This window comes from Nerophis ophidion, linkage group LG28, assembly GCF_033978795.1.
Source record: "Nerophis ophidion isolate RoL-2023_Sa linkage group LG28, RoL_Noph_v1.0, whole genome shotgun sequence".
Classification (NCBI taxonomy): domain Eukaryota; kingdom Metazoa; phylum Chordata; class Actinopteri; order Syngnathiformes; family Syngnathidae; genus Nerophis; species Nerophis ophidion.
In genome coordinates, this window is record NC_084638.1 from 11,219,019 (window position 1) to 11,241,013 (window position 21,995).

Below are 21,995 nucleotides of genomic sequence, written 5' to 3' on the forward strand. Positions count from 1 at the left end.
TTAACACTTTTTTGGACCCCTGAGACTTTAAGTTTTTTTTTTTTTAATTGACAGTGCTCTAAAAACAAAAATTCAACCAAAATCAATGTTATTGGCTCCACTTGTAGCATTTTTAGGGGGAAATATTTATACTCTTTTATACCCAATCACGGCCCCCACCTGTTCACAATTAGCCTGTTCACCTGCGGGATGTTCCAAATAAGTGTCTGATGAGCGTTCCTCAACTTCCTCAGTCTTTTTTGCCACTTGTGCCAGCTCTTTTGAAACATGTTGCTGGCATCAAATTCCCCCAAAATTGCAAAAGATAACAACTTTGAACATTAAATACCTTGTGTTTGCAGTCCATTTAATTGAATATAAGTTGAAAGGGATTTGCAAATCATTGCATTCTGTTTTTATTGAGCATTTACACAATGTGACAACTTCACTGGTTTTGGGGTTTGTATTAATCCATGACTTATTTTTAACACTTTCGGGTCCTTGGGACCGTTAACACTCACCCATATTGAGGGAAGACCAAATGGAATATATATTTTATTATTTTTGCAAATAGAAAACATCAAAATGGCATTTGAATGCTTTCATTTTCCAGTGCGGGCCCTCTGTGGAAAAAGTTAGGACACCCCCGATGGCTGTTTTTCTCATCCCTCGCTCGCCGGTAAACAGATCACAGATCGGGATAAATATTAGCAGGCCTCCCTCTCATCAGCAGCTGTTTGTAAATATAGCTCCCACCAGCAGAGTTGGCGTTGGCGTGGACCAAGCGGCGCAGCGTGGGGCGGAGAGTATTGCAAAATCTACTGCTGGCAGCGTGGCGGACAGATGGAGCCGTTGGCCAGCACCAAGGTTCTTCTCCGCAGGACCGCCTTGCATGAAAGATGGTGTATCGTCATTCGGTCTTACGTGCACCGCCACTTTAAGGCCGAATTCTACTCATATCATAGGACTTTCTAGTACGTGCACATTGGAGTCAATTATGTTCCGTCACATGAATGCACTTCAAGGAGTATTAATGGGGTTTTTAAATGCAATTCTTTCCAAACATCTCTCTTTTTTTTTGCCGTTGTAGGCTGAAAACTATATTACGATTTAAAGTCTTTTATGTCAGTAAATATATAATTTTTTTATGACCCATTAAAAATAAGTATAGGGAAAATATATATATTTTGATTGAAATGTAACCTTCCTCTGACTATGTCAACACAAGCATGTGTTAATAATAACTGTAATAAATAATAAATAATAATAACTGTAATGAATAAAAACTGTAATAATGTCAAGACAATTCTAACAATGAATACAAGACACACGTTCTCACCCAGCAAACTACACCCGTTTTTCCTTAATTATTTAAAACAAAGCATTTACAATATTTATAAATTAAAACAAGAAAATATATATATATTTTTTACGTTTAAATTAAAACAAGAAAATAAACATATTCTAAAAAAAATCCAAAAATAAACATGTTTTAAAATATTTTAAGTTAAAACGTGAAAATAAACATATTTTAAATATTTCTGAATCAAAACAAGAAAATAACCACATTTTTAAAATGTACAAATTAAAAAACAAGAACATACAAATATTTTAAAAAACAAAACAAATTAAAACAAGAAAATAAACATACTTTAAATATTTCCAAATTAAAACAAGGAAGTAAACGTATTTTAAAAATAACTGAATCAAAGCAAAAAAAATAAACATATTTTAAAAATGTACAAATTAAAAACAAGAAAATAAACATATTTAAAAAAAATCAAGTTAAAATAGGAAAATAAACATATTTTTAAAAAGAAAATCCAAATTAAAACAAGAAAATAAAGATATTTTAAATATTTCCAAATTAACACAAGAAAATAAACATATTTTAAAAATTTCCAAATTCAAACAAGAAAATAAACATATTTTTAAAATTTCCAAAATAAAAAAAGAAAACTAACATTTTTTAAAAATGTACAAATTAAAACAAAAAAATAAACATCTTAAACATTTCCAAATTAAAACACAAACATAAAGATTTTTTAAGAAAAATTCATAGTAAAACAAGAAAATAAACATTTAGAAAAATGTACAAATTAGAACAAGAAAATAAACATATTTTACAAAATTCCAAATCAAAACAAGAAAATAAACATATTTTGAAAGTTTCCAAATAAAACAAGAAAATAAACATATTTTAAAAATGTCCAACTTAAAACAATAAAATAAACATGTTTTATTTATTTCTAAATTAAAACCACAAAATAAAAATGTAAAAAATGTCCAAATTAAGAACAGGGAAATAAACATATTTTTAAAAGAAGTCAAATTAAAACAGGACAATAAACATTTAAAAAAATGTCCAAATTAAAACAGGAAAATAAACATATTTTTTTTAAATTACAAATTAAAACAACAAAATAAACATATTTTAAACCTTTCCAAATCAAAACAAGAAAATAAACATATTTGAAAAAGATGTACAACTTAAAACAAGAAAATAAACATATCTTAAAATATTTATGATTAAAACATGAAAATAAACATATTTGAAACATTTCTGAATTAAACAAGAAAATAAACTTTTCAAAAATGTACAAATTAAAACCAGAAATTCAATTTATTTTGAAAAAATTCAAACAAGAAAATAAACATATTTTAAAAATGTACAAATTAAAACAAGAAAATAAACATATGTTTATAACATCCAGCTTTAATTTTATTTTATTTTTTTACACATTTAAAAAAATGTCCAAATTTAAACAAGAAAATAAACACATTTTAAAGGAGTGAATAAGCCAGAACAATATTAAATATTTTTCCGCCAATAAAGTGTATTGTGTGTCTTTTTGTTCATTTATTTCTAAAATTAAACTTTGTTTAAAATAGTTCAACGTTTTTATCAGCTCTTTTTCAGCACATTCCACAATACCGTGACAACTTTTGGTCACAACAACCCTGATATAAAATATTAATATCTTTACATTTCCAGCCTGGAAATAATGTTTGTCAATAAACAACTTTTTTCCCCACTAAATGTATTTGTTATTTTAAAATGTAGATTTAAAAAAATTATTTTCATTTAGAAACTAGTTTGTTTTTTATTTGGACCGAAAAAATGCACTGGATGCAATAGCAAATCTTAACAAGGTCAATGTTATCAGATCATGCAACAAAATATTTGTGTTCTTATCAAAAATCCCTAAATATGGGCTTGTCGACTTGATTTAGGATTTCAAAGCAATTTATCTATCAATTTTCTTGAAAAAAAAATCACAAATGTATATAATTGTGTAATAATATCATGAAGGCATTACATGTTTACTTTCATATATATTATATTTACAGCTATAACTGTGATGTGGCTTTCAATGACAACAAATTTCACAATTTTTTTCTTTAAATTAAAAAAAAAAAAACATTTTAAATATGAATGCAAAAAAAACTATCGATTTTTTGAAACAAAAATGTAACATGGTTAAACAACTGTTATTTTTGTAATGCCACAGATCAGTGATTCTCAAACTGTGTTGTGGCTCCATCTGGTGGTGTGCAAAAATAATCAATTTAATTTATTTTATTTTATTCATTGTTTAAGTGTTCTGTTTTCCTACACTGAACAAAAATATAAACGCAACATTTTTGTTTTTGCTCCCATTTTTCACGAGTTGAACTCAAAGATCTACAACTTTTACTATGTACACGAAAGACCTATTCCTCTCAAATTGTGTCCACAAAGCTGTGTTAGTGAGCATTTCTTCTTTGCCAAGATAACCCATCCCACCTCACAGGTTTGGCATATCAAAATGCTGATTAAACATTATGATTATTGCACAGGTGTGCCTGAGGCTGCCCACTTTAGAAGGCCACGCTGAAATGTGCGGTTTTATCACACAGCACAATGCCGCAGATGTCGCAAGTTTTGAGGGAGCGTGCAGTCGGCATGCTGACTGCGGGAATGTCCACCAGAGCTGTTGCCCGTGGATTGAAACATCATTTCTCTACCAAAAGCCGTCTCCACAGGCGTTTCGGAGAATTTGGCAGATCATCCAACCGGCCTCACAACGTGAAAACCACACCAGCCCAGGACCTCCACATCCAGCAGGTGCACCTCCAAGATGGTCTGACAACAGCCACCCGGACACCGGCTGCAACAATTGGTTTGCATAACCAAACATAACTGTAAAAGAACCATAAAAAGTTAATTAGAAAAAAAAGGTAAAGTAAAAAATCATGACTTTTTTAACACTTTAATGACTGAGACTAGTTTTAAAAATGTAATTTAAAACATTTGTATGCACGTACAACACTTAAGACCTTTTGTATATCAGTAAGTGGAATTAAATGATGGAATGGATAAAGCAAATAAATTAAACAATGTACTAATGTGATCCACTTCAAGAAACTCTTCAAACTTAAAGTTTACAAAGTACAAAGAAGAACCATGATAAATATTCTGAATTTATTTCATTCATCCATTAATTTTCAAAATAATCTTACTCATATCATCATATGAAATGTAACTTAATTCACCAATTATTTATTTGTTTTTAATGTTATTACTTACATACTTAAATTTGCCACCCCTTGTCTTATGATATGATAAGAGTAAGGTGGCCGAAAAGTGCAAAAACATATTGACAAAAATTAAACAATGGCACTAATAATCATTGTGTATGTTTCTGGTCACTAGGGGGCGCTAAATACCCAATATGGTGTCGATGAAAAACGCATCGTTTAAAAAATAAATAAAATGTGATAATGGTAAAGGTATCAAAGTCGCGGTCTATATGTAGTTTATATTTCAACATATGCTTGCGCAGGAGGCCTCCACTCAGCCACCAAAGTCGGCATATTTGCCAGCCTCAAACACAGCAAGGCGGACGCTGTATCTGTTAAAAATGGAAATATTAAATAAATATATATCAAAATATTTCTAATTAAAACAAGAAACGAAACATATTTTTAAAATGTTCCACTTAAAACAAGAAAATAAGCATATTTCTAATTTTTTTTAAATTCCAAATTAAACAAGAAACTAAACGTCTTTTTAAATATTTCTAATCAAAACATAAAAATAAACATTTTAAACATTTCTAAATTAAAACAAGAAAAAAAATATTTGAAAAAATTACACATTAAAACAAGAAAATAACCATATATTAAAAATGTCTAAAATTACAAATTAAACCTGAAAATAAACATTATTTATTTGTTTTTAATGTTATTACTTACATACTTAAATTTGCCACCCCTTGTCTTATGATATGATAAGAGTAAGGTGGCCGAAAAGTGCAAAAACATATTGACAAAAATTAAACAATGGCACTAATAATCATTGTGTATGTTTCTGGTCACTAGGGGGCGCTGAATACCCAATATGGTGTCGATGAAAAACGCATCGTTTAAAAAATAAATAAAATGTGATAATGGTAAAGGTATCAAAGTCGCGGTCTATATGTAGTTTATATTTCAACATATGCTTGCGCAGGAGGCCTCCACTCAGCCACCAAAGTCGGCATATTTGCCAGCCTCAAACACAGCAAGGCGGACGCTGTATCTGTTAAAAATGGAAATATTAAATAAATATATATCAAAATATTTCTAATTAAAACAAGAAACGAAACATATTTTAAAAATGTTCCACTTAAAACAAGAAAATAAGCATATTTCTAATTTTTTTTTAAATTCCAAATTAAACAAGAAACTAAACGTCTTTTTAAATATTTCTAATCAAAACATAAAAATAAACATTTTAAACATTTCTAAATTAAAACAAGAAAAAAAATATTTGAAAAAATTACACATTAAAACAAGAAAATAACCATATATTAAAAATGTCTAAAATTACAAATTAAACCTGAAAATAAACATATTTTGAACATTTGTAAATCAAAACAAGAAATAAAAACGTTTAAATTTTTTTTAAATTAAAATAAGAAAATAACATATTTCTAAAAAACATTCTAATCAAAACTAGAGAATAAACACATTTTAAAAAATTCAAAAGTAAAACAAGAAAATTACATATTTCTAAAAAAAAAATGTCCAAATTAAAATCAAGAAAATAAAACATATTTTAAAAATGTCCAACATATTTATAAAAAAATGTAAATGACGAAATAAAAATATTTTAAAATATTTATAATTAAAACATAAAAATAAACATTTCGAAATTAAAACAAGAACATTTTTTTTAAATGTAAAAATTAAAACAAGACAATAAACATATTTTACACTTGTCTGACATAAAACAAAAAAATAAACATATATTTTTCTAAAAAAGTTTTTTAATTTCAAAATAAACATGCTTTAAAATATTTCAAATTAAAACATGAATATAAACATATTTTAAAAATGTGTAAATTAAAACAAGAACAAAAATCACATTTTAAAATTCTACAAATTAAAACAAAAAATTAACATATTTTAGGAATATCCAACATAAAAAAAGAACAAAAATATATTTAAAAATACAATCTAATTAAAACAAGAAAATAAACATATTTAATAAAGGGTACGGTGGCCGAAAAGTGCAAAACAGTGACAAAAATGAAACAATAGTGCTAATAATCGTGTGTATGTTTCTGACCACTAAGGGGCGCTAAATTCCCAATCTGGTATCGATGAAAAATGCATTATTTAAAATAAATAAATGTTATAATAGTAAAGGTATCAAAGTCGGAGTGTATATGTAGCTTATATTTCAACATATGCTTGCGCAGGAGGCCTCCACTCAGCCACCAAAGTCGGCATATTCGCCAGCCTCAAACACAGCAAGGCGGACGCTGTATATTTTTAAAAAATGAACTATTGTCACATAACATAAATCCCCAACATTTAAGTGTTCTTTGGAAGCAATCCCCGCCATTTAAGTGTTCTTTGGACGAGCAGCTCGTGAAGCTCACTCGGCTAGGCCGCATTTATTGTCCCTCAACCGAACTACGGCTAACCTCCCGCCTAACGGCAGCCCCCGCCGCTCTGACCGACGCGGCGTCCAGCCAATGAGCTCGTCGCTTGCTTCCGGCTCGGCGGCCACGCGACCAATCACGGCGCCTCCCCGACCCGAAACTCACGCCCCTTCCCTTCGTACGCTCTTCCCCCTTCTCGGCAAGAATGTTAGTTCCTGCTGGTCCCCGGGCAGTTTCCTGTGATCGCACAGTGTTGTGAGACGGAGAACACGCCATGTGTGTCCACGCTAAGGTAACATTTACCCGACCCAATCCTTACCGGGGCGTTACCGGCGGGCTGGGGGGTTATTTGGCGGGGTGTTTTAGCCGGAAAGCGGGGGCAGTTGGACGGAAAGAGCATTGCGGCCTAAGCCGTGTTGGGAAGGTTTGACGGCTCATGCTTATTGTGGCACGTTGCTCTGCTTTGGTCGGTTTGTTGACGAGATCCCGGGGAGGGCTGCCGGACCCCCGAGCTTGGTCGGGACCGGCCCGGGAAAACAGGCTTTAACTCCCCTTCGAACACAATAATGAATAAACGTAGCTTTTTCTGTAAGCCAACATTGCAATAGGCACATCTTGGCGGTGGGAGCTAATGCTAACCGACGGGTTTGGGAGCTTGAGGAAAGCATCCCGCATCACTGCCTCCTCTTCTCCTCACTTCTACACTAAATCTGCCAAATAACTCACTAAACCTACCCATTAATTCCTATACATCAGCATAAAACCCTAATAATTACATTTGCCTTTTAAATGTGACCACAATATCAACAAAAGGTTAATTTACCCCCGAGCTTACTACTGTCCTTAAATGTGTCTACTTTCACATAAACTGTGTTAGTTTTGTCCCTAAACAATTAAAAAGCAAATTTAGAGACTTTTGAGGTTCCTAAGGGCCATTGTTGTGCCTTTCAATGCATGCGTTGCAATATTAAAATGTCACAGTATAATACTATCACTCTATCTATGTCCCTTTTTAAATGTGACCACAATATCCATCCATTTCCTACCGCTTACTCCCTTTGGGGTCGCTGGTGCCTATCTCAGCTACAATTGGGCGGAAGGTTAAGTACACCCTGGACAAGTCGCCACCTCATTGCAGGGTGACTACAATATCAACAAAAGGTTAATTTACCCCCGAGCTTACTACTGTCCTTTAATGTGTCTACTTTCAGATAAACTGTGTTAGTGTTTCCGCCTCAATTAGGCGTAAATAAGAAAATGTGAACAATTAAACAATTTACAAGTAAATTTAGAGACTTTCGAGGTTCCTGGGGGCCATTGTGTTGCAGCATTCTACACTAAATAACGAAAATGACTTATTATAGCTACCTATTAGTTCCTATACATCAGCATAAAACCTTAATAATTAAATTCACCTTTTAAATGTGACCACAATATCAACAAAAGTGTCAACAAAAGGTTAATTTACCCTCGAGCTTACTACTGTCCTTAAATGTGTCTACTTTCACATAAACTGTGTTAGTTTTGTCCCTAAACAATTAAAAAGCAAATTTAGAGACTTTTGAGGTTCCTAAGGGCCATTGTTGTGCCTTTCAATGCATGCGTTGCAATATTAAAATGTCACAGTATAATACTATCACTCTATTTATGTTCCTTTTTAAATGTGACCACAATATCCATCCATTTTCTACCGCTTATTCCCTTTGGGGTCGCTGGTGCCTATCTCAGCTACAATCGGGCGGAAGGCAAAGTACACCCTGGACAAGTCGCCAACTCATCGCAAGGCGACTACAATATCAACAAAAGGTTAATTTACCCCCGAGCTTAGTACTGTCCTTTAATGTGTCTACTTTCAGATAAATTGTGTTAGTCTTTCCGCCTCGATTAGTTGTAAATAAGAAAATGTGAACTATTTACAAGGAAATTTAGAGACTTTCGAGGTTCCTGGGGGCCATTGTGTTGCAGCATTCTACACTAAATCATCCAAATAACTCACTAAACCTACCTATTAATTCTTATACATCAGCATAAAACCTTAATAATTAAATTCACCTTTTAAATGTGTCCACAATATCAACAAAAGGGTCAACAAAAGTTTAATTTACCCCCGAGCTTACTACTGTCCTTAAATGTGTCTACTTTCAGATAAACTGTGTTAGTTTTTCCGCCTCAATTAGTTGTAAATAAGAAAATGTGAACAATTAAACAATTTACAAGTAAATTTAGAGACTTTCGAGGTTCCTGGGGGCCATTGTGTTGCAGCATTCTACACTAAATAACCAAAATGACTTATTATAGCTACCTATTAATTCCTATACATCAGCATAAAACCTTAATAATTAAATTTGCCTTTTAAATGTGTCCACAATATCAACAAAAGTGTCAACAAAAGGTTAATTTACCCTCGAGCTTACTACTGTCCTTAAATTGTGTCTACTTTCACATAAACTGTGTTAGTTTTGTCCCTAAACAACATAAAAGTAAATTTAGAGACTTTTGAGGTTCCTAAGGGTCATTTTTGTGCCTTTCACCCTTTCATTGCATGCGTTGCAATATTAAAATGTCACAGTATAATACTATCACTCTATCTATGTCCCTTTTTAAATGTGACCACAATATCCATCCATTTCTACCGCTTATTCCGTTTGGTGTCGCTGGTGCCTATCTCAGCTACAATTGGGCGGAAGGCAAAGTACACCCTGGACAAGTTGCCACCTCATCGCAGGGCGACTACGATATCAACAAAAGGTTAATTTACCCCCGAGCTTACTACTGTCCTTTAATGTGTCTACTTTCACATAAATTGTGTTAGATTGTCCACCTCAATTAGGCGTAAATGAGAAAATGTGAACAATTAAACAATTTACAAGTAAATTTAGAGACTTTGGAGGTTTCCGGGGGCCATTGTGTTGCAGCATTCTACACTAAATAACCAAAATGACTTATTATAGCTACCTATTAATTCTTATACATCAGCATAAAACCGTTGCCTTTTAAATGTGTCCACAATATCAACAAAAGTGTCAACAAAAGGTTAATTTACCCCCGAGCTTACTACTGTCCTTAAATGTGTCTACTTTCACATTAACTGTGTTAGTTTTGTCCCTAAACAACATAAAAGTAAATTTAGAGACTTTTGAGGTTCCTAAGGGTCATTTGTGTGCCTTTCACCCTTTCATTGCATGCGTTGCAATATTAAAATGTCACAGTATAATACTATCACTCTATCTATGTCCCATTTTTAAATGTGACCACAATATCCATCCATCCATCCATTTCTACCGCTTATTCCCTTTGGGGTAGCGGGGGGGGGCGCTAGTGCCTATCTCAGCTACAATCGGGCGGAAGGCAGGGCGACTACAATATAAACAAAAGGTTAATTTACCCCCGGGCTTACTACTGTCCTTTAATGTGTCTACTTTCACATAAACTGTGTTAGTCTTTCTGCCTCGATTAGTTGTAAATAAGAAAATGTGAACAATTTACAAGGAAATTTAGAGACTTTCGAGGTTCCTGGGGGCCATTGTGTTGCAGCATTCTACACTAAATCATCCAAATAACTCACTAAACCTACCTATTAATTCTTATACATCAGCATAAAACCTTAATAATTAAATTCACCTTTTAAATGTGACCACAATATCAACAAAAGTGTCAACAAAAGGTTAATTTACCCCCGAGCTTACTACTGTCCTTAAATGTGTCTACTTTCACATAAACTGTGTTAGTTTTGTCCCTAAACAATTAAAAAGCAAATTTAGAGACTTTTGAGGTTCCTAAGGGTCATTTGTGTGCCTTTCACCCTTTCATTGCATGCGTTGCAATATTAAAATGTCACAGTATAATACTATCACTCTATCTATGTCCCTTTTTAAATGTGACCACAATATCCATCCATTTTCTACCGCTTACTCCCTTTGGGGTCGCTGGCGCCTATCTCAGCTACAATCGGGCGGAAGGCAAAGTACACCCTGGACAAGTCGCCACCTCATCGCAGGGCGACTACAATATCAACAAAAGGTTAATTTACCCCCGAGCTTACTACTGTCCTTTAATGTGTCTACTTTCACATAAACTGTGTTAGTTTTTCCGCCTCAATTAGGCGTAAATAAGAAAATGTGAACAATTAAAAAATTTACATGTAACTTTAGAGACTTTTGAGGTTCCTGGGGGCCATTGTGTTGCAGCATTCTACACTAAATAACCAAAATGACTTATTATAGCTACCTATTAATTCCTATACATCAGCATAAAACCTTAATAATTAAATTCGCCTTTTAAATGTGTCCACAATATCAACAAAAGTGTCAACAAAAGGTTAATTTACCCCCGAACTTACTACTGTCCTTAAATGTGTCTACTTTCACATAAACTGTGTTAGTTTTATCCCTAAACAATTAAAAAGCAAATTTTCAGACTTTTGAGGTTCCTAAGGGTCATTTTTGTGCCTTTCACCCTTTCAATGCATGCGTTGCAATATTAAAATGTCACAGTATAATACTATCACTCTATTTATGTCCCTTTTTAAATGTGACCACAATATCCATCCATTTCTACCGCTTATTCCCTTTGGGGTCGCTGGTGCCTATCTCAGCTACAATCGGGCGGAAGGCAAAGTACACCCTGGACAAGTCGCCATCTCATCGCAGGGCGACTACAATATCAACAAAAGGTTAATTTACCCCCGAGCTTACTACTGTCCTTTAATGTGTCTACTTTCACATAAACTGTGTTAGTTTTTCCGCCTCAATTAGGCGTGAATAAGAAAATGTGGACAATTAAACAATTTACAAGTAACTTTAGAGACTTTCGAGGTTCCTGGGGGCCATTGTGTTGCAGCATTCTACACTAAATAACCAAAATGACTTATTATAGCTACCTATTAATTCCTATACATCAGCATAAAACCTTAATAATTAAATTTACCTTTAAAATGTGTCCACAATATCAACAAAAGTGTCAACAAAAGGTTAATTTACCCCCGAGCTTACTACTGTCCTTTAATGTGTCTACTTTCACATAAACTGTGTTAGTTTTGTCCCTAAACAATTAAAAAGCACATTTAGAGACTTTTGAGGTTCCTAAGGGTCATTTTTGTGCCTTTCACCCTTTCATTGCATGCGTTGCAATATTAAAATGTCACAGAATAATACTATCACTCTATCTATGTCCCTTTTTAAATGTGACCACAATATCCATCCATTTCCTACCGCTTATTCCCTATGGGGTCGCTGGTGCCTATTTCGGCTACAATCGGGCGGAAGGCAAAGTACACCCTGGACAAGTCGCCATCTCATCGCAGGGCGACTACAATATCAACAAAAGGTTAATTTACCCCCGAGCTTACTACTGTCCTTTAATGTGTCTACTTTCACATAAACTGTGTTAGTCTTTCCGCCTCAATTATGCGTGAATAAGAAAATGTGAACAATTAAACAATTTATAAGTAAATTTAGAGACTTTCAAGGTTCCTGGGGGCCATTGTGTTGCAGCATTCTACACTAAATCATCCAAATAACTCACTAAACCTACCTATTAATTCTTATACTTCAGCATAAAACCTTAATAATTAAATTCACCTTTTAAATGTGTCCACAATATCAACAAAAGTGTCAACAAAAGGTTAATTTACCCCCGAGCTTACTACTGTCCTTAAATGTGTCTACTTTCACATAAACTGTGTTAGTTTTGTCCCTAAACAATTAAAAAGCAAATTTAGAGACTTTTGAGGTTCCTATGGGCCATTGTTGTGCCTTTCACCCTTTAAAGGCCTACCAAAATCAGATTTCCTTATTTAAACGGGGATAGCAGGTACATTCTATGTGTCATACTTGATCATTTCGCGATATTGCCATATTTTTGCTGAAAGGATTTAGTATAGAACATCAACGATAAAGTTCGCAACTTTTGGTTGCTATTAGAAAAGCCTGGCCTGTACCGGAAGTATGTGTGCGTGACGTCACTAGTTGCAGGGTTCCACACATATTCCCGTTGTTTTTAATGGGAGCCTTCAACAAAAAGCTATTCGGACCGAGAAAACGACAATTTCCCCATTAATTTGAGCGAGGATGAAAGATTCGTGAATTAGGATAGTGAAGGAATAGAAGAAGAAAAAAAAGCGACGGCTCCGGGCGACGGCAGTGTGAGTGTTTCAGATGTAATTAGACACATTTACTAGGATAATTCTGGAAGATCCCTTATCTGCTTATTGTTTTAATAGTGTTTTAGTGAGATTTTAAAGATTGTAAAAACATACCTCGAGGTCGGACAGAGAGAAGCTGAGGAGTCAAGCTCACAGCTGCCGCTGCTGCAGGACGACGAATAATCCAATGATTTCTCCGGGAAGATATATATCACAATTTCCCCATCCAAAAACACGCTTGACCGCTCCGCTTCACAACAAACAAAGAAACATCGGCTGTGTCTCGGTGCTAAAGACAGCTGCAATACACCGCTTTCCACCAACAGAATTGTTTTTTATAGTCTCCATTTTTAAGTGAACAAATTGCAAAAGATTCAGCAACACAGATGTCCAAACTACTGTGTAATTATGCGGTTAAAGCAGACGACTTTTAGCCGTAAGCGGTGCAGCTGCTAACATTTCCTGACAGTCAGTGACGTCATGCGTACGCGTCATCATTCCGCGACGTTTTCAACAGGAAACTCACGGGAAATTTAAAATTGCAATTTAGTAAACTAAAAAGGCCGTATTGACATGTGTTGCAATGTTAATATTTCATCATTGATATATAAACTATCAGACTGCGTGGTCGCTAGTAGTGGCTTTCAGTAGGCCTTTCAATGCACGGCCCCACGTTGCAATATTAAAATGTCACAGTACGATACTATCACTCTATTTATGCCATCCATCCAACTTCTTCCGCTTAACCGAGGTCAGGTCGCGGGGGCAGCAGCCCAAGCAGGGAAGCCCAGACTTCCCTCTCCCCAGCCACTTCGTCCAGCTCTTTCCGGGGGATCCCGAGGCGTTCCCAGGCCAGCTGGGAGACATAGTCTTCCCAATGTATCCTGGGTCTTCCCCGTGTCCTCCTACCGGTTGGACGTGCTGTAAACACCTCCCTAGGGAGGCGTTCGGGTGGCATCCTGACCAGAGGCCCGAACCACCTCATTGTATTCATGTCCCTTTTTAAATGTGACTACAATATCAACAAAAGGTTAATTTACCCCCAAGCTTATTACTGCCCTTAAATGTGTCTACTTTCACATAAACTGTGTTGGTCTTGCCTCCTCAATTTGGCGTGAATAAGAAAACGTGAACAATTAAACAATTTACAAGCAAATTTAGAGACTTTCGAGATTCCCGGGGGCCATTGTTGTGCCGTTCACCCGAGACCATCACCTCGTGTTGCAGCATTCCACACTAAATAATCAATATTACTTATTATGGCTACCTATTAATTCCTATACATCAGCATAAAACCCTAATAATCAGTTTTGCCTTTTAAATGTGACCACAATATCAACAGAAGGTTAATTTACCCCCGAGCTTACTACTGTCCTAAATGTGTCTACTTTCACATAAACTGTGTTAGTTTTGTCCCTAAAAAATTAAAAAGCCAATTTAGAGACTTTCAAGGTCCCTGAGGGTCATTGTTGTGCCTTTCACCCTTTCAATGCACGGCCCCACGTTGCAGATATTAAAATGTTACGGTACTAGACTATCGCCCTATCTATGTCCCTTTTTAAATGTGACCTCAATATCAACAAAAGGTTAATTTACCTCTGAGCTTACTAGTCTTGCTGCCTCAATTCGGTGTAACGAAGAAAATGAGAACAATTACAAGCAAATTTAGAGACTTTTGAGGTTCCTGAGGGCCATTGTTGTGCCTTTCACCCGAGACCATCACTTCATGTTGCAGTATTCTACACTAAATAATCAAAATTACTTATTATAGCTACCTATTAATTCATATACATCAACATAAAACCTTAATAATCAGATTTGCTTTTTAAATGTGACCACAATATCCACAAAAGGTTAATTTACCCCCGAGCTTATTACTGTCCTTAAATGTGTCTACTTTCACATAAACTGTGTTAGTCTTGTCCCGAAACCATTAAAAAGCAAATTTAGAGACTTTTGAGGTTCCTGAGGGCCATTTTTTGTGCCGTTCACCCGAGACCCTCACCTCATGTTGCAGCATGACAATGCACGGCCCCACGTTGCAGATATTAAAATGTTACTGTAGTAGACTATCCCCCTATCTATGTCCCTTTTTAAATGTGACCACAATATCAACAAAAGGTTAATTTACCCCCGAGCTTACTAGTCTTGCTGCCTCAATTCGGTGTAACGAAGAAAATGAGAACAATTACAAGCAAATTTAGAGACTTTTGAGGTTCCTGAGGGCCATTGTTGTGCCTTTCACCCGAGACCATCACCTCCTGTTGCAGTATTTTACGCTAAATAATCAAAATTACTTATAGCTACCTATTGATTCCTATACATCAACATAAAACCCTAATAATCAGTTTTGCCTTTAACAAAAGGTTAATTTACCCCCGAGCTTACTACTCTCCTTAAATGTCTACTTTCAGATAAATTGTGTTAGTCTTGTTCCTTAATAATTAAAAAGGAAATTTAGATACTTTTGAGGTTCCTGAGGGCCATTTTTTGTGCCGTTCACCCAAGAACATCACCTCATGTTGCAGCATGACAATGAATGGCCCCACGTTGCAGATAAGGTACTAGACTATCCCCCTATCTATGTCCCTTTTTAAATATTACCAAAATATCAACAAAAGGTTAATTTACCCCCGAGTTTACTAGTCTTGCTGTCTCAATTCGGTGTAACGAAGAAAATGAGAACAGTTACAAGCAAATTTAGAGACTTTCGAGGTTCCTGAGGGTCATTGTTGTGCCGTTCATCCGAGACCATCACCTCATGTTGCAGCATTCTACACTAAATAACCAAAATGACTTATTATAGCTACCTATTAATTCCTATACATCAGCATAAAACCCTAATAATCAGTTTTGCTTTTCAAATGTGACCACAATATCAACAAAAAGTTAATTTACCCCCGAGTTTACTACTGTCCTTAAATGTGTCTACTTTCACATAAACTGAGTTAGTTTTGTCCCTAAACAATTAAAAAGCAAATTTAGAGACTTCCAAGGTCCCTGAGGGTCATTGTTGTGCCTTTAACCCTTTCAATGCACGGCCCCACGTTGCAAATATTAAAATGTCACGGTACTAGACTATCGCCCTATCTATGTCCCTTTTTAAATGTGACCACAATATCAACAAAAGGTTAATTTACCTCCGAGCTTACTAGTCTTGCTGCCTCAATTCGGTGTAACGAAGAAAATGAGAACAATTAAAAGTAAATTTAGAAACTTTTGAGGTTCCTGAGGGCCATTTCTGTGCCGTTCACCCGAGACCATCACCTCATGTTGCAGTAGTTTACACTAAATAATCAAAATTACTTATAGCTACCTATTAATTCTTATACATCAACATAAAACCCTAATAATCAGTTTTGTTTTTTAAATGTGACCACAATATCCACAAAAGGTTAATTTACCCCCGAGCTTATTACTGTCCTTTAATGTGTCTACTTTCACATAAACTGTGTTAGTTTTGTCCCTAAAAAATTAAAAAGCCAATTTAGAGACTTTCAAGGTCCCTGAGGGTCATTGTTGTGCTTTTCACCCTTTCATTGCACGGCCCCACGTTGCAGATATTAAAATGTCACGGTACGAAACTATCACTGTATTTATGTCCCTTTTTAAATGTGACCACAATATCAACAAAAGGTTAATTTACCCCCGAGCTTACTACTGTCCTTAAATGTGTCTACTTTCACATAAACTGTGTTAGCTTTGTCCCTGAACAATTAAAAGGCGAATTTAGAGACTTTTGAGGTTCCTAAGGGCCATTGTGCCTTTCACCCTTTCAATGCCCCACGTTGCAATATTAAGATGTCACTGTATTTGTGTCCCTTTTAAATGTGACTACAAGATCAACAAAAGGTTAATTTACCCCCGAGCTTATTACTGTCCTTAAATGTGTCTACTTTCAGATAAATTGTGTTGGTCTTGCCTCCTCAATTAGGCGTAAATAAGAAAACGTGAACAATTAAACAATTTACAAGCAAATTTAGAGACTTTCGAGGTCCCTGTGGGCCATTTTTGTGCCGTTCACCTGAGACCCTCACCTCATGTTGCAGCATTCTACACTAAATAATCAAAATTACTTATAGCTACCTATTAATTCTTATACATCAGCATAAAACCCAAATAAACAGTTTTGCTTTTAAATGTGACTACAATATCAACAAAAGGTTAATTTACCCCCGAGCTTACTACTGTCCTTAAATGCGTCTACTTTCAGATAAATTTGATTTAGTCTTGTTCCTAAACAATTAAAAATGAAATTTAAATACTTTTGAGGTTCCTGAGGGCCATTTTTTGTGCCGTTCACACGAGACCCTCACCTCATGTTGCAGCATGACAATGCACGGCCCCACGTTGCAGATATTAAAATGTCACGGTACTAGACTATCGCCCTATCTATGTCCCCTTTTAAATGAGACCTCAATATCAACAAAAGGTTAATTTACCCCCGAGCTTACTAGTCTTGCTGCCTCAATTCGGTGTAACGAAGAAAATGAGAACAATTACAAGCAAATTTAGAGACTTTTGAGGTTCCTGAGGGCCATTGTTGTGCCGTTTACCCGAGACCATCACCTCCTGTTGCAGTATTTTATGCTAAATAATCAAAATTACTTATAGCTACCTACTAATTCATATACATCAGCATAAAACCCTAATAATCAGTTTTGCTTTTTAAATGTGACCACAATATCAACAAAATCAACAAAAGGTTAATTTACCCCCGAGCTTACTACTGTCCTTAAATGTGTCTACTTTCAGATAAATTGTGTTAGTCTTGTTCCTAAACAATTTAAAAAGGAAATTTAGATACTTTTGAGGTTCCTGCGGGCCATTTTTTGTGCCGTTCACCCGAGACCCTCACCTCATGTTGCAGCATGACAATGCACGGCCCCATGTTGCAGGGAACGTAACAATATTAAAATGTCACGGTACGATACTCTCACTTTATCTGTCCGTTTTTAAATGTGACCACAATATCAACCAATGTTTAATTTACCCCCGAGCTTACTACTGTCCTTAAATGTGGATACATTTTCCTCCAAAAGCCTGAAAAACCTTTAGATAACTTTACATTTGTGGACAAATATTGGGATCACGATTATTCCAATTTCCAAAATGTGATTAATTGGACTATAAAAGGTAATTAGGCAGCTTTAATATTTAGAAATCCACTTTCAGTATGATACTGTATTTAAAGGTTTGTGTTATTGATTGATGCGATAATCTGATTTTGTCTGTTTTCTCTCTCCTGTCTCCAGCTTTTTTCTCTGATATTTTGAAGAACCGGAAGTTGTTTTTTATCTCGGAGCGTCGCTAACATTGCGCCCATCTCCCCGTGTGGAGGGGGCAAGATGGCGGACCCAATTATGGACCTCTTTGAGGACACGCCCTTGTTCAACCTGGATGCCCTCCCGGATGATTCCTATTCTCAGGGTTCCTCAGACCCTGTGGAGGAGGCTCTTAAACTGGCGCTGGGTCAGTTAGAGGCCCCGGAGCCCGAGCTTACGGTCAACGCTGGCCTCGGCGCACCTGTAGCGGCGCCGGCCGTGCCCGAACTCGCCCCCGTTTCGGTCCCCGCGCCGCAGCCAGTGGTAGCGGCGCCGCACACGGTTTCCTTAGCCCCAATTCCGACTGTCACCCAAGCCCCTACCGCTGTTAATACCGTACCTCAAGTTCAAACCCAGGTCACAGTCCCTATGGCATGCAACACCAGCGTGGCTACCAGTACCGCGGTCCTGTTGAACTCACCGCTGACCGTCTCCAGCCCTTCCATCACCACCACCGCCGCCACGCAGCAGCTCGCACAGTTAGCTCAGCAGCTCACCCCCCAGCAGTTGGCGGCCATCACTCAGCAAGCCGGTGGCAAAATCGTCATTCTCAAGGGTCCACAAGGACAAGCCCAGGTCCTGCAGACCGTATCCGGAGCCACCGGGCCGACGGGCGGCAAAGTTATCCGTCTGCTCTCCGGCTCGCCTCTCAAACCGGGCATGTCCATATTACAAGGAGGGACGGTCTTGAACCAAGCGGGCGCGGGCCAAGCCCAGGTCAAAGTCGGGGCGGCGGGCGTCCAGAGGCTGCTGCAGTCGCCCAACGGGCCCGTGAAGCAGCTGCTGCTCACCTCCATGCCCCAGCAAATGCAGCAGACTCAGGGCCAGCAGGTCCAGGTGCAGATTTCGCCGCAAACACAACTGTCCCAAGGTCAGACTCAAGTGCAAGTCCAGAGCCAGTCGGCCCATATCCAAGTCCAAGCGCCGAATCAGGTGCAGCTGCAGCCAGCCATGCAGGCCCAGACACCGGTAAGTTCACACTGCAGGTCCATTCCCTTTTCTTTGCCCTAGGGCGGGTGTCGGCAACCCCCAGTGGCTCTCTGGGGCGGCATAGCTCGGTTGGTAGAGTGGCCGTGCCAGCAACTTGAGGGTTGCAGGTTCGATTCCCGCTTGTGCCATCCTAGTTGCTGCCGTTGTGTCCTTGGGCAAGACACTTTACCCACCTGCTCCCAGTGCCACCCACACTGGTTTAAATGTAACTTAGATATTGGGTGTCACTATGTAAAGCGCTTTGAGTCACTTGAGAAAAGCGCTATATAAATATAATTCACTTTAGTTCACTTATCTTTATCCATGTGAAGTCAAATTTAGCCGAACTGCACCAATTTTGTCAAGAGGAGTGGTCAAAAATTCCAGCAGAAGCTTGTGGACGGCTACCAAAAGCGCCTTATTGCAGTGAAACTTGCCAAATATTAACATTGCTGTATGTATACTTTTGAGCAAGTCACATTTTCAGTAGACCCATAATAAATTTATAAAAGAAGCAAACTTTTGACGAGTTTTTGGGGTCATTGTCCTGTTAGAATTTGGAGGTAATCCTCCTTTTTCCCTTTTATTCTCTCTAAAGCACCAGTTCCATTTTTAGCAAAACAGGCCCAGAGCATAATACTACCACCACCATGCTTGACGGTAGGTGTGTTGTTCCTGGAATTAAAGGCCTCACCTTTTCTCCTCCAAGCATATTGCTGGGTATTGTGGCCAAACCGCTCCATTTTTGTTTCATCTGACCACAGACCTTTCCTTCTGAAGGTCTTCTCTTTGTCCATGTGATGTCAAATTTAGCCAAACTGCACCAATTTTGTCAAGAGTGGTCAAAAATTCAAGCAGAAGCTTGTGGATGGCTACCAAAAGCGCCTTATTGCGGTGAAACTTGCCAAATATTAACAGTGCTGTTTGTGTACTTTTGAGCAAGTCACATTTTCAGTAGACCCATAATAAATTTATAAAAGAAGCAAACTTTTGACGAGTTTTTGGGGTCATTGTCCTGTTAGAATTTGGAGGTAATCCTCCTTTTTCCCTTTTATTCTCTCTAAAGCACCAGTTCCATTTTTAGCAAAACAGGCCCAGAGCATAATACTACCACCACCATGCTTGACGGTAGGTGTGTTGTTCCTGGAATTAAAGGCCTCAGCTTTTCTCCTCCAAGCATATTGCTGGGTATTGTGGCCAAACAGCTCCATTTTTGTTTCATCTGACCACAGACCTTTCTTTCTGAAGGTCTTCTCTTTGTCCATGTGATGTCAAATTTAGCCAAACTGCACCAATTTCGTCAAGAGTGGTCAAAAATTCAAGCAAAAGCTTGTGGATGGCTACCAAAAGCGCCTTATTGCGGTGAAACTTGCCAAATATTAACAGTGCTGTTTGTGTACTTTTGAGCAAGTCACATTTTCAGTAGACCCATAATAAATTTATAAAAGAAGCAAACTTTTGACAAGTTTTTGGGGTCGTTGTCCTGTTAGAATTTGGACGTAATCCTCCTTTTTCCCTTTTACTCTCTGTAAAGCACCAGTTCCATTTTTAGCAAAACAGGCCCAGAGCATAATACTACCACCACCATGCTTGACGGTAGGTGTGTTGTTCCTGGAATTAAAGGCCTCACCTTTTCTCCTCCAAGCATATTACTGGGTATTGTGGCCAAACAGCTCCATTTTTGTTTCACCTGACCACAGAACTTTCTTTCTGACGGTCTTATCTTTGTCCATGTGATGTCAAATTTAGCCGAACTGCACCAATTTTGTCAAGAGTGGTCAAAAATTCAAGCATGGCTACCAAAAGCGCCTTATTGTTGTGAAACTTGCCAAATATTAACAGTGCTGTATGTATACTTTTGAGCAAGTCACATTTTCAGTAGACCCATAATACATTTATAAAAGAAGCAAACTTCATGAATGTTTTTTTGTGACCAACAAGTATGTGCTCCAATCACTCTGTCACAAAAAAATAAAAGTTGTAGAAATGATTGGAAACACAGGACAGCCATGACATGATGTTCTTTACAAGTGTATGTCAACTTTTGACCACAACTGTATGTATTTTATGTAAATTCTATTAATATGAGACTAATTCCTATTATTTGTGTCTGAAGGGGAGCGAAGCAAAGCGCATCACTCTGGTCCTCCAGCAGCCCTCGCAGGCTGCCGCCGCGACGCAGGCGGGCCAAACGGTCTCCGCCCAGCCCCAGGTCACGCAGGTCCAACAAACAGCCCAAGGAGGTCAGCAACAGGCTCAGGCCCCAACTCGTTTGGTCCTGGGTCAACTCCCCGGGGGCAAGCTGGTGCTCCAGGGGAGCCAGCTTGCAGCCTTGACCCAAGCCCGGGCTGCGGGCCAGGCAGGAGGGCAGCCCAAAGTCCTCACCATCCAGCTGCAGGTGCAGCAGCAGCCTAACCAGCAAGGAGGCGTGAAGGTGAGACCCACGTTTTACCTTTTTAGAAGGTAGTCCACTTTATGTCATGTGAAGTACAAACCCCGTTTCCATATGAGTTGGGAAATTGTGTTAGATGTAAATATAAACAGAATACAATGATTTGCAAATCCTTTTCAACCCATATTCAATTGAATGCACTAAAAGACAAGATATTTGATGTTCAAACTCATAAACTTTATTTTGGGAAATAATAATTAACATAGAATTTCATG

At 37.2% G+C, this 21,995-nt stretch overlaps 1 protein-coding gene across 6 annotated transcripts in view; it reads left to right on the top strand.

The window, feature by feature from the left end:
• The first annotated feature begins 7,037 nt into the window (after positions 1-7,037).
• The window catches only part of chd8 (chromodomain helicase DNA binding protein 8), a 141,281-nt gene continuing 126,323 nt past the window's right edge, over positions 7,038-21,995 (top strand). For all 6 annotated transcript variants that reach the window (XM_061890571.1, XM_061890574.1, XM_061890573.1 and 3 more), the window contains exons 1-3: positions 7,038-7,185; positions 18,291-19,328; positions 21,445-21,762. In XM_061890571.1, the coding sequence (XP_061746555.1) occupies positions 18,384-19,328; positions 21,445-21,762 (1,263 nt within the window). In that variant the 5' untranslated portion in view covers positions 7,038-7,185; positions 18,291-18,383. The remainder of the gene's footprint in view (positions 7,186-18,290; positions 19,329-21,444; positions 21,763-21,995) is intronic.